The sequence below is a fragment of the Lagopus leucura genome, unplaced genomic scaffold (assembly GCF_019238085.1).
Source record: "Lagopus leucura isolate 7727_CA_CO unplaced genomic scaffold, USGS_WTPT01 Super-Scaffold_100004, whole genome shotgun sequence".
In the NCBI taxonomy this organism is placed as follows: Eukaryota; Metazoa; Chordata; class Aves; order Galliformes; family Phasianidae; genus Lagopus; species Lagopus leucura.
Window position 1 is genome coordinate 52,500,868 of NW_024962264.1, and position 13,705 is coordinate 52,514,572.

At 39.3% G+C, this 13,705-nt stretch overlaps 1 protein-coding gene across 2 annotated transcripts in view; it reads right to left on the reverse strand.

Moving 5' to 3' along the window:
- The window catches only part of TBC1D19 (TBC1 domain family member 19), a 45,995-nt gene extending 34,344 nt beyond the window's left edge, over positions 1-11,651 (reverse strand). Inside the window, exons 1-4 of one of the 2 annotated variants that reach the window (XM_042871993.1) lie at positions 11,506-11,651; positions 4,508-4,580; positions 3,686-3,731; positions 2,760-2,835 (exon numbers count right to left, since the gene is read on the reverse strand). In XM_042871993.1, coding sequence (XP_042727927.1) covers positions 2,760-2,835; positions 3,686-3,731; positions 4,508-4,580; positions 11,506-11,604 — 294 coding nt within the window. In that variant the 5' untranslated portion in view covers positions 11,605-11,651. Of the gene's footprint in view, positions 1-2,759; positions 2,836-3,685; positions 3,732-4,507; positions 4,581-7,229; positions 7,310-11,505 lie in introns of both variants that reach the window. The other variant, XM_042871994.1, reaches the window with a different exon arrangement.
- Positions 11,652-13,705: the final 2,054 nt, after the last annotated feature.

A 13,705-nucleotide genomic window follows, 5' to 3' on the forward strand; every position in this document is an offset into this window, starting at 1 on the left:
TTTTGCCTCATCAAAATGCGGATATCAAAATAAAGAAGTCTAACAGATTTAAGAATTTTTCAACTCAAACCAATGCCTGCTGGGCAGCAAAGCAAATTAGCAAAGTCTTCAATTTTTCAATCCTAGAATTTAGTAATAGCGCCAAATCTGCATTAAGATGCACAAGTAATAATTCTCCCATTTAGCAAAGTGGCAGTAGGTGACCTAATCCTCTCAAATTGTAACCAGACCAATTAGCACAGAGAACACCAGAGTGTGAAATTATCTGATGCTTTTGAGAGAGGTTTGACAGGATTGACAGATATTGTATATGTCAATTTTCAAGAAACAGAAATGAAAAAGGGCCTCTGTTTAGGAAAGACCTCATTTAAGACTGAATGAAGAAGCTGAATGTAATGATCTACCTTAACTCAACTGCAGGAACATCTCTTCAGCTACAGCACACACAATTAGAAAATACACAGCACATTTGCTTTAACATTCGAAAGCATAATTATTAATTGCAGTACTTTTCTACACTGAACAATGCCACAACTGCATGACTGATTTATAGCACTACTCATTGATATGAATGCTCTATCATTTCCTAGAAATCTGTTATTTTGATATAATGAAAAGAATACAGTACATAAATTTGAGACTGCCAGCTAAAAATCAGAGGACATAACCAATTTGAGAAGAAAAAGGGTTAACCATGAACATTTTAATATCTGTTGTAACAAAAAAAAGGCAAATATAGTTTTAATTAGTGATTCATTCAAAGTCATTCCAATTAGTGATATCAAAATAATATGGTTTTCAGAGAGCATTACCCTTCTTCCCAGAATTCTCAAGTAAAACAAAATTAAGATAGAAAAGGATAAAGAAAACGCCAGTGAACTCATAACATTGGAAAAAGCATCTTAAGCCATGCCTGTGCATAATAAAAATCAAATATGACGTACACGGAAAACATTTTTCTATTAGAACCAATATTGTTGATATTCAAAATCAAAATATCAAAGAATCAAAATATTCTTCTCCAACTGTTTGATGCTAGAAGAGAAATAAGGGCAAAAAGATCTGCCTACAAATAAAACAAAAACAGCCTTCTACCTTCAAAATATTCATTAGATTTCTGATACCTGGTGGAAATAAATCAGTAAGTTTCCACTTTTGGTTTACTTTTAGCAGACATCAGAGATCTGAATAATTGCATTTTAGCTCCTTTCAAATATTTTAAATAAACAAAATCACGGAAACATTGGCTTCATAAACTTTTTACATTGTTCACTCTTTTTTATTCAAAAGATTAACAAAACTTAGCTGAGATTCAACTGAGCTGATTGCCCTTGTTTTCTTATGGGCCTTTTACCAATAATGATAAATGAGCGCATCTCAAAAATCAAATGCTCACACACACATCAGTGTGTTTGGATAATGTCTTATTAATCCCCTAACCACACTCTTATGCAACTTTCTAATCATCACCTTATCAATATTTCCCTGCAAAAACTATTTGTATTTCAAGAAAGAATTTGAAAACAACTACGCATGATTCTCTTTGAACTAGGTAAGTGAAACTTTGAAATGAGTAAACACAGAACTTCTCCTTATCTTTCCTAAACTATTAGAAAAACCATCCTTTCCACACTGTATCAGAAATATTGTGCTAAGCACTATATACTCTTTTATGAAATAATAGCCAATTAAACTGGTTCAGACAAACAAACACATACATAAACACGTATATAAGTACTTGTGTATTTTTCATGTCAGCAATCATTGATATGAGTGATTATTTTCAGACAGTAAATTGTGGCATTACATTCCACATCACAGTAGTAAATTTGTTTAATACAATCTTTATACCCACATGCTAAAGACAGAAAATGCAGAGCAGCACAATAAGGCTTACTGCAACAAGCAACAATATGATTGAAAAAGTAACACAATTTGTTGACTAACTTGTAAAAGAATATCACAATGTATTTCCACGCACGGCTGCGTGAAACACAATTTTACCTTTATCTCTGATATTCTGGTTGGATCATACTCTTAAAAATGGAAAGAAAAAAAAAACCTCAAAAGGTTCATGCAAGATTTTATTTCAAATAGCATGCGGGGATGAAATAATCCAATGAAGTAGAAATATTCTTCCCCAGTACCAAAATCCTTGTTCAATCCTTTATAGCCCTGTTTCTCTCATTCTCCCCCTCAATATTCCTTAAGCTCCTTAGCTCTAAAGCTTTAACTTTTCCTTCCAATTTCCAATTATTGAATATCTTCCTTCTTTCTGCTCTCAGTATCTATGCAGTTTGTGGTCTTTCACTGCCAAACTGCCTACCTGTATCTCTTCAGATAATATTTTTGTATACCTAATATAATATTATTTATATAAATATATATATTTTATTATGTAATATTTTTGTAATCCTAAGTGAAATGACCTATATCTACACATCTTTCTCCCAACAGAAATAAACTCTCCTACTTTATATGCTTTGTGTAATCTCTGTTCTAAAATATTCACCCACCTGCCACTACATCCCACTTCTTCCATAGCAGGAGAATTACTTGAGCATTTATGGTATGTATATAATATGTTACATATACAACATTATTATTAAACTCTACATAGGTACAAATCTTTATTTTTCCTAAGGTATAAACACTAGAAATTGCACAGTAACATTAAAATTGGATTAATAAAATTAAAATAAATTTGAAATAGTCTAACCAAAGATTATATGAGAACTGTAAAATTGATAACAACCAACCTGTGCTTTCCTCATATAAGCCAAAGGTTCCTTCATATGCTCAGGAGGTGCTGCAGGATGACACGGTGAAGGAAACCTTGAAGAAAATACAGTATACTTTAAAAGTCCATATTTTTATTTTGCTTTATTAATTATCTGTCAGCCTAAACATAATTTCTTTCATGAGAATTAAAAAAAAAAACTATTAAAAACACTGCATATGATTATCAAAAATAAAAACAAGTAGTACTTTTTGAATTATTTTAACTGGTAACACATACCAGTACTTTGCTGAATCAAGACCCTTGTACTCTGAAGACAGACTGTTCAAAACTATTAAGTGTAAAAAGCTTAGTTAAATCAGCAGGAGTATGTTTACATAAATGATTTTTATTAGATAACTGCAGTTTGGGCTGTGTGTATCAATTAATTTGCCTCTGTGAATTGCCAGAGTGTAAAAGACATTTGTACTTCCCAGAAATTTAATTCAAAGTGAGCTAAATAATAAGGTAAAAATTTCTCAAATTTCACTGTATTTATAACCATAACAAATGTGATGACATTGATTTGCTATGTCTAGAGATGTAAAATCTTAAAGGTATTTGAACACATAATGCTGTTCTAAACATCTGAAAAGAATTTCTAATTCATTTGCAATAACTCCTCAGCTACAACAGAATTACATTATGAATTTTGGTACTTCTGGAAGTAAAACAACAAAAAAATTATTAAAGTAATGTTTAGAAGTATGGGAAAATACACCTGAGTCCAGCATTTTCACTAGGATGAAAAAGAAACGACAATTTACAAACAGAAATAAAGCAGGCATCCTTGATATGGCAGACTTTGTACACAATAGCAACACATCACACACCTTCATATACAGAGGAATGAAAAGGAAATCATGCAAACAGAACTTAATAAATTAACATGCTAATTAAACTCACACATTGAGTTCACTATAAACAGCATTCTGAAGCTTCTTTTCCCAACCTGTTAAAATACAAATTAAAGAAACAAAGAAACAACAAAAAAAAAAAAGAAATTGGACAATTTTAAGAAATTAATACTAATGGAACACGAATCAGAGGTTACTTTAGAGTTGCTAGAGTTTTCTGTCCTGTCTCAATTCAAGTCTATGTACTGGACAGACAGGAAGAGAGGGAGACACCTTAACCCAATAAAGGTAGGTAAAACTACAATCTAAAGTCTACAAAAAAAAGGTTGAATATCCTTTATTTCCATCTGCTGTTCAAATAATTATGATACAGCTTCGGTTAAACAATTATAAGCTATTCCTCTGAAACAATCATATTTTCAAAACAACTATAAATGTTAATAGAAATAGTGTTCCTGGTGATTACAAACTACACATCACTTATAATCAGATCTTCGCATTATAGAGCAATATAGCCTACAACTTCCAATAGAAATTTACCAAAGGGTAAAATTTCAAACAGGGCCTCCACAAATGCTAATTTCCATTTACCAAATGGCCTGAACTTGTTTCATTCATAACTTTCATAAAAAGAACATATTACCAGCATCCTGTAAAATGGCAATATCATATTTCTGCATCACATGTTCATCTGCTGCCACAATACAAGAACATTTTACCCGTTTGTTTTCTCTATCCTGTTTAATAATGTAATAAAGTTCTCACCTACTGTTTTGTGTGTATTTCCACAATGCCTCACACAATCCAGAATTAACACCGTCTCCATGTCGAAGTGCCAACAACTATCTTAATTATCTGAAGTATTACAAACCTGATGTCTTCAGAAAATCCTTAATATCTTCTTTCAATGATTCCAGTTTAATTTCTGGGTTGTGTAGGCTAATCTAATGGGAAATAAATAAATAAATAAATAAATAAATAAATGAGCATCAAACACTCGTTATAAAGAAAGTAATTGTGTATTCAGTTATAAAATAAGAAACATACAAGCTTAACATTACATACATACAGTAAATTACTTCCTAGTAACTTGAAGGCAGTTGTTACAGTTAAAAAACAATAATAAAAAAAATCAGCCAACTTTTCCCTAAGTCAATATCTTTGTTTTTATGTCTGTGATAAAAGCTGTGTGCAGGTAATGGGAGAAGGACTATCTGTGACATACATGCTTACTATTCCTAAGTACTCTACACAGTTTGCACAAATGCCAGGTTCTACACATTAAAGGATTGGTCACTGACATGATCAAATTGAAAATGTTCTGCAGCTTCCAATCAAACTTCCCACAGTTCACCCATCAGATAAGAGGTGCCATCTTCAAACTTCAGATAAAAACTGGACCAAACGTTCACCTCTGCAGCTGTCATTGCAAGGTATATACAGCAATGTGCAATGAAGTGCATTTGACAGATGCCAGCTGGGCAACAACTAGCTTTATAATCCTGCTGTAGATTCTTCAGCAACAGCATGAGCAGCTGCTATGGTACTTCCTTCCACAGTGAAACTAAGGAGAAAACAAAGAGACCAAAAAGTTCCAAAAGGACAACAATCAAAAACTCAGAATTTTCTTGAAGTGGCTTTAATGTGTAATTTTCAACACACAAAATGTGGTAACAGCTGATTAGCACTAGAGGATAAAGCCAGAGGATTGGAGAATAGCAACCTTGGCTGCTGACCTGAAAATAACACTGGGAGATCTGTGAAGCTTACTCCCCAGCCATGCCAGAGCAAGGCATGTTAGAAGCACACAGCCACCTCAGCTCCCCAGAAATGCAGGATACTGCTTAGCCAAAGCTACTCAGCAATATGTTGGTGACATGTCAGCTGTTGTCTATTATGATAACTCATGCTTCTAATAGGCTTTCATGCCCATGCAGTGTGTCAGCACAGACAACACTGCTGACAGCATGGCAAACTTTTGTTCCATCACACTCAGCTAACAAATTCTGCATCCTTGTCATCTGCCTTACAGTTTATACATATACATAGAAAAGCTCATTTACTGTGCAGCACAGCTTGCTAAAAGAGTTGGTCTACACACATTCACAATGCAGATTTTTTAAAAATATTTCTATTTTTCCCTGTAAAAAGGGGGGAATGACTGAAAAATGAAAAGGCTACTAGCATCAGCAATTCTCCTTTCAAGTCACTTTACTACAGATATTGAAGTCTTTGATATTTGGTATATTACTGCAATAGCAAAGAGAGCACAGGCATGCTTTTTGAAACAGAAAGATGATCAATAAGGACAAACCACAAGGTGTAGAGAACTGCTACAGAACCAAAGACACTGCTGTTGCTAAAGACTTCTTTTATTGCACATGAGATTGCAGATCTATTTAATACCCAAAACACAAGAAACTGGCAGACAGTCCAGCTTGTGGCTGCAGCTAGCTGTAACACTGCAGAACACAACCTAGGGCTGTATAATATTGCCAAAGAAAAGACTCACTTGGATAGGATAAAAGAAATCCCCATCTGAATCGCTTCATGTTTTGATTTTATGTGGGTGTTTACGGGAATTAAATTAAGGAGTCAGAGACAGAGATGATCCTCCAAAATTAGTAGACCGGGTCTCCTATATACTTTAATTTCTTGTTTGGATAACTACTCTGACTCCACTGCCTGAGGAAGGAGGGCTGGAGCATTGTAATCTTTAACATCCCTTCCAACCCAACCCATTTCTGTGATTACAAGCTACTCCTGCTGGTTACTTTTCTTACTAGTTGTTAATACTATACTGCAAAAAACATTAAGGTGTTTCAGTAAGTTTTGTTTTGAACTCTTGATACAATGTACTGCCCAAATATCATTTGCATTTTTGTCCACTATGGGTTTGGTTTTTTGTGGGTTTTTTTTGGTAGCATGAAAAACACATTGACAACATTTTCTTATATTGGAAGCATTACTATGATATACACTGATAAAAACACCAACTGCAGCTTACTGGGGAAAAAGAACCCCACACCTTGATGAGACATACTGATGAATTAATTTCCTGCATGATCAAAATGCAAGGTACACGGAAGCAGACAGACTCTCCAATTTTAATATACACATATTGATGAATGAGTATCTATCTTTTTCTTCTTTTTAATCTATCAGGAAGATCATAACAGGCAGAGTAAAGGAAAAGGAGCAATGGAAGGTAAAGAATGGCAGCCAGGCTAGGGAAGAAACGATGCTACTCATGGGCTCAGCCGGACCAAGGCTGAATCCTGAGACAGGGATAAATACAGCATATTTTAGCAAACAATAACAGATTGTTTTTTAACAATGTTCATGCCTGCTGGTGTCCTTTCCAGTCTAACTGGCATTGTGCATATTTTTATGGATAGGACAGCAGGGCTCAAGGGCTGAGTGTTCACCTTCATCAACAGCCTTTGTCTACTCCTTGTAAATCAAGAGGCAACTGGCTGTTGGACATTCCTTCCTAAAACAAACCATCAATACAGCATTTGTCAGCATCTTATCGTTTTTCAGCTGTACAGAAGAGAAAGCACAACTTCTGGACTTTAAAAATTTTGCCAAACCTTTTTACAAGTGGCTCAGGTACCATTAGCAATCCTTTGTGTTGGCATTCCATGCACAGCTTTGACTTCGGTACAGTATCCTGTTAAGATGTTGGCAGTCATTATCATAAATGATTCAATTAGGATCAAGCTGACTTGATCAAAATCATTTCAATTACAATCGCAGCAATTCTAGTATAAGCACTCTCTAAACACCTAAAAATCCTACACATTTAAGGGAATGATTCTGGATTTATTTTACACATTTCTGTAACCAAAAGGAGGATAATTCTGAGCATAACAGCCAATTTCAATAAGTATAAAACCCTGAATACACTAACATTTTTCCTACACTTGCATATTTCTACTGTAGCTAAATTAAGAGTGAAAGTATTATCAGCTTTCTTATATAAGTTAAAAAAATCAAAAATTTAACAGTTGAAACAGACAGCTTCTCTTTTTGTGTCATACTGAAATAAACAGTTTCAAACATTACATTCTCCCACTAGATCACATCAATTAAACATCAAAAACACACTATTTGAGTTTTTCTGTTTCATTTCAATATAAAATTAGCGCTTCAAATAAAACACAAGTTAAAATATATTTAATTCATATTACTAAAAATAAATAGATAAATAAAACCTGTGAGTTAAACCTGAATCACTGGCATTGTTTCTGAACTCCACAATCTGTTCAGAGTATTCATTACTGCATTCAATTTAAAATTAATTATACTGCAATGTTACTGCTGGACCAATTAGACCAAAGTACAAGCTCTATCAAAAGGGGATAACAAGTCATTTGTCAAATACAGTGCACAAAAAGGAATCATTTGTTACCCATGACAACTCATGAGCTTATGTTTACTTGCTAAGTTTTATCAAATAAATACTGCATTCACAAAAACATTTTATTTCTTAGTTTGATCTTTTACTTAAGTAGGAATCATTATCAATTTCTCTTTAATGTTAGGGGAAAAAAAAAAGTCATGAAATAATACCTTCAGATATCTTGCAAACTTTTACACCAGATGAATTAATCTAAAAAGTTCACACACTCCCTCTCAAAGCACACACTCAGGCAGCATCTCAACTTTAAGAGGCATCACTCCCAATGCTCCTCTCTTCCCTCCACCATTCCAAGCCTTGCGAATATCACTACCTCTCACTCAGATCAGTAGTTCCTTTAGATCCTTTGGAAGTAGTTACATGTCTGCTCCAAGAGTGCTGATGGTGTCCTCTTTTCTGGACAGCCATTCTGATCATGTATTCCAGCTTAGCTCCTCGCCATATCTTGCTGATACTTTCAAGAACCTCTTGAAACCTTTTACCACTTCCCAGATGCGTTCCCTCTTCACTCCATCCTACACACCTGAGTTACCAGACTGGGGTGGGGGTGTCTGGGCTGACTTTTACAGTCCAGTTTCACCTTTCAGCTTATTCAGTCAGCACTGTCTTGATCTGCTACAAGCTCTCCTTCAAGTACACCCACCACAAGCATCCTACAAGAAAAACAAATCTGAAAATGTCTATACAGAAAATGTCAGGGGGGATTCCTTGTTTTGTGAATATTGCTTGCTTCACAGAACTTAATTTAGAACCTTTATTACACTTTACTCTCATCTGCTGGTTTAGAAAAGTTCTTTAGGAAAAACAATACTAGGGCTTTTATTTTATTTTACTTTTAGTTAAAAAAAGCTTTCCATGTCATTTGCCCCTGGTCACCTGGCAAGTCTGGGTCAGACGGATTTCTGTTAGAGGTCTAAAAAGAAAGAAAAATTTTTAATATTCTGTTAAACATCCACATTTAAAAGGTGATGTCAGATTTCTGAATCATTCCATCTGATCTCAAACTAAATTTCTTGCCTGAAGATTTCCACATCTCAGTTTTTCTAGCCACCCCCACACTTTACCTTAAAAGCATTTCAGAAAGGGAAGGTCACAAATGGAGTCCCCTAGGGTCTGTCTTGGGACCAGTGCTCTGCAACATATTTATCAATGACACAGACAGTGAGATTGAGTGAACCTTTAGCAAGTCTGCTGGTGACACCAGCCTGAGTGGTGCAGTTGATACAACAGATGGAAGGAATGCCATTTAGAAGGACCTGGACAAGCTGGAGAAGTGGACTCGCGTGTACCTAATGAGGTTCAACAAGGCCAAGTATAAGGTGTTGTGTTTGGGCCAGGGAAACCCCAGACATCTGTACAGACTGGGAGAGCTCCTTGAGAGCATACCTAGGAGTCCTTATAGACATGAGCCAATGGTACCCTGCTCTGCATCCAAAGAAGGGTGGCTAGCAGAGAGAGGGAGGTGATTGTCTCCCTCTACTCAGACCTTGTAAGGCTCCATCCAGAATACTGTGTCCAAGCCTTGGGCCTGCACTGTAGGATGGATGCAGAGCATTTGGAGCAGGTCCAGAGGAGGGCTGCAAGGCCTCTAAATGAGCACAGAGTGAAAAAGCATGCTCACTTTTTTTCTGTATTCATCTCATTGCATTAACTATAGACACACTATCAACATTAAAACTCATCCTATGCAATCAACCAAACATTTCTTTTTTCAGTCTTCATTAACAAGCACACGACTCTACCCTATTTCATTTCTCAGGACAAAAATGTAATTATCTGATGATAACTGTGACAGTAGACCATTTTGCACCCACACTAAACTTATTTTAAAGACATCGTGCATCACAGCCCCTGACACAGGTGCAGGCTGCGTCAAACAGAGCACTGGTGGGATCAATTCATAACCACAGGACTCTTCTATCATCTCTCACAAATAACATCAGGAAATTGTGTTTTGCTCAAAATTATTAACAGGTGAAAGAGACTGTTCATTCTGAGCTCCCCTTCATAGACTCTAAAGAAGAGATCAATTTACGAAACAGCTAAAATAATGTTTACAAGACATCTTAAAAATATCTAGTGGTATTAAAATAGACTGTGTTCCATTGTGACTCATGTTTTCAGAGATGCTGGATATTTTCGAGGAATGAGACTCAGACATCTAACTGTCCTGATAAGGGCACTGATAAAGTTCTCAGCCTGCCCGCTGGTACTGCATACCATAACATCCCACCAAGTCCTGGCCACACTGAGCTTCCTTGTCAAAACACATGTGTAGGTACCAATGGCCATAAACAAGGCCTCCAGGAGTCAGAGGGCAAGAAAACAAAAGCAGAGGTGAACACGCGTTTTATTGTCATCAGTGATGGAGTTGTTGGAAGAGATTCCTGTTCTGAAATCCCTTCATTCTCTACATGCCATGTCAGGCCCTCTGTTTAGGATGCTGAATATAGAGAGCTGCCACTCAACAAGAGCACAGCAGACATGCATTTAAAACAGTATTAAGGACCAAACTGGCAGATGCTTCTAACAACAAAAGAAACAAAGAAGGCACTCAGAGGGTAGTGACAGTGGAACAGGTTGCCCAAGGAGGCTGTGGATGCCCCATCCCTGGAGGCATTCAAGGCCAGGCTGGATGTGGTTCTGGGCAGCCTGGTCTGGTGGTTGGTGACCCTGCACATAGCAGAGGGTTGGAACAAGATGATCATTGTGGTCCTTTTCAACCCAAGCCATTCTACGATTCTATGATGTCTCCTGCTGGAGAAAGCCTTAAGGACGTTCAGAGAAGAAAACCATGCTTCATTTCAAAACCAAACAAATTTAAGGCAAACAATGGGCACTCTGCCCAGAACCAAATCTCTACAACTTCACACATTGTTTACAAAACATTAAATAAAACCCCAAATTCTATGAAATCCAAAATTCCATGAAATCAAACCCCCAAGAGTTCAGTAAAGCACAACAACGGCTGCAGCACCAATACCATGTCATTACGGTCATGAAAACAGATACAAATGTAATCTGAAGGGGTTCATCTGGAACATGAGAAGCCGAGGTCTCATGCACGGACCAGTTACTAAATACAACTGCTTTCCCAGCTACAAAACGAACTTGCGAGTACACTTTCCATTTATTTTCACTTCCTTTCACCAAACCCCCATCTCCCCAGAAGGCACTTCGGAGGAAGGCAGCGGAGGGGCACAAAGCTCCGCAAATCGCGGATTACAACCCAAAGCCGCTCACTATCGGAGCGGGTGAGATGGGCAGAAAGCAGCCCGCACTTTGCCTGCGAAATCCTCCGGCCCCACAGGGAGGAATGATAGACAGCGACCGGGCAAGCGGGGAAGGACGGCGGGAGGCCCCGGGACCGCGCGGAGCAGGGACACAACACCGGGAACAAAGCGGCGAGGCGGGGAGAGGGAGACGGGCCTGGGTGCGGGGCTCACCCGGGCCTGTCGCTCCAGCTGGGTGTGGAGGCTGGAGCCCTTCAGCCGCTGCACGATCCGCGCTATGGTGAGGGAGAGCTCGCCGTCCTGCTCCAGCATCACGGTGCCGCCGAGCCTCCGCACCGGGCCGCTCTCCCCGCAGCACGGCGCCACGCCCCGCCCGCGCCGACGTTACCGGGCAACCGCGCGGCGGCGGCCGGGCGGAAAGCGGCGCCACGGTGAAGGGTTCCGCCCCGACCGACGGGACCGGGGGGGGACGTGGCGGCGGCAGAGCCGCTCAGCGCCCTGCCCTGGGCGTGGGCTGCCGCCTAGCCCTGGTGTGTACCTCTGGCCCACCAGGCAGAAACGCGATCCTGCACCTGTTTCCTAAGTGAGGCCTTCTAATATGACTCAATTGGAGATAAATTGGAAGTATAGGAAAGCCTGTGAGAAGATCCAGGGATTCTGCAGAATTGTAGAATCGTGGAACGGTTTAGGTTGGAAGGGGCTTCACATACATGAAAAACAACCAATTCCAAGGCCCTGCCGAGAGTGGGGCTGGCACCCAGCAGGTCAGGCTGCTCATCCAGTCTGGCCTTGAACGCCTCCAGGGATGGGGCATCCACAGCTTCTCTGGGCAATGTCACTGGGGCTCACAGGATCAGCCCCCAGCCAAGTCACAGAATCCTAAGTGTTGGAAGGCACCTGTGGTGATTATCAAGTCCAACCTCCTGCTAAAACATGTTCCCTGCAGTAGGCTGCTCCTTGTTCTGTTGCTGCACACCACTGGAAAGAGTCCACCACCATCCGCTCGACTCCCATGCTTTAGATTTTTACAAAGTCAGGCTGGATGGGGCTTTGAGCAACCTGGTCTAGAGGGAGTCGTCTGTTGTAGTGGCTGGGTTGGAATTAGTAGGAACTAGATGATCTTAAAGGCCCCTTCCAACCCATCCTGTAATTCTATGAGGCACTGATGAGATCCCCCCATCAGTCTTCTCCCAGCCAAACAGTCCCAGGTCTCTCAGCATAAGGGAGATGCACCAGGCTGCTCAACATCTCTGCTGTACTCTATAAGTTCCTTGTCTTTCTTGAACTGAGGAGCCCACAGCTGGACACTGCACTCCAGATGCAGCCTCACCAGGGCAGAGTAGAAGGGGAGGATCACCTCCTCTTAACCTGCTGACCATTCTCTTTTTTAACGCACCCCAGGATATCATCAGCCTTATATAATTGGCCACAAGGGCACACTGCTGGCTCATGGCCAATCTAGTGTTCACCTGGACACTCAGGTCCTTCTCTGAAGAGCTCTTTTCCAGTAGGTCAGCCCTTAACCTGTACTTGGGTACGTGAGCAACCTCACACTGGGTGCTGCAGCTGAGCTTTGCAGACAAAATGGCCTCATTCCTGCAGCCAGCATGAACGCCTTAGCTTTATGTGTATACCTGAGTGGTCCTCCAGTTAAGGTGGGCTGGTGGCAGCATGTGTAGCTGCTGCTGCTCCCTACTCACCATCCAACAGGCCTGGGGGACTGGCTGTGAGCATTTCACAGCTGGCTCAATAGTCACTTAAAACAGCATTTTTGTCATCGTTATTTAATGCTTAATTAACCTGTTTTCCTTTGCACTGGAAAGGACCAAGCTTTCTAATTCAGTGATTCTATCAGCGCTTCAAGGCAGAATCTTCTTGAACTGTTTCTCAGCTGGAACTGACACAACTTCCAACCCATGTTAGAGCAGTCAGAAAGATTAGCTTGAAAAAGAAACTTTAGCTGTGATTTAAGTGTCTTATCACTAGTGTGAGGTAGCTGGATTCACACCCTCAAAGCTTGAGAGAGAGCTTAAAATGCTACTGTCACATGCCTGAGGTATATTTTCTATATTCTATGCTATATTTTCATACCATATACTGATAGTATGAAAAGCAACCTCAGTTACACAGCTTTTTTTAATGTGTGCTTCATGGGGGATGATCTGAGGTAGTAGACCTGTGCTCCAGTAAAGCTTTATTGCGATCTTGAATATTTTACCCTTGTGTGCTCTGTAATTGAAGCTCAGTACCAGGAGCTAATACAGCCTTCATTTAAACAGGACAGCTGTGTAGCACCAGGTGCATCACACTGGCTGGTGTGAATGTAAGGAGCTTCAGCCCACATAACCCTTTTGGGAAAATCTATTCCTATGTACATCACCATGTAATCAAATTCCCACTTAGTAACCTAATT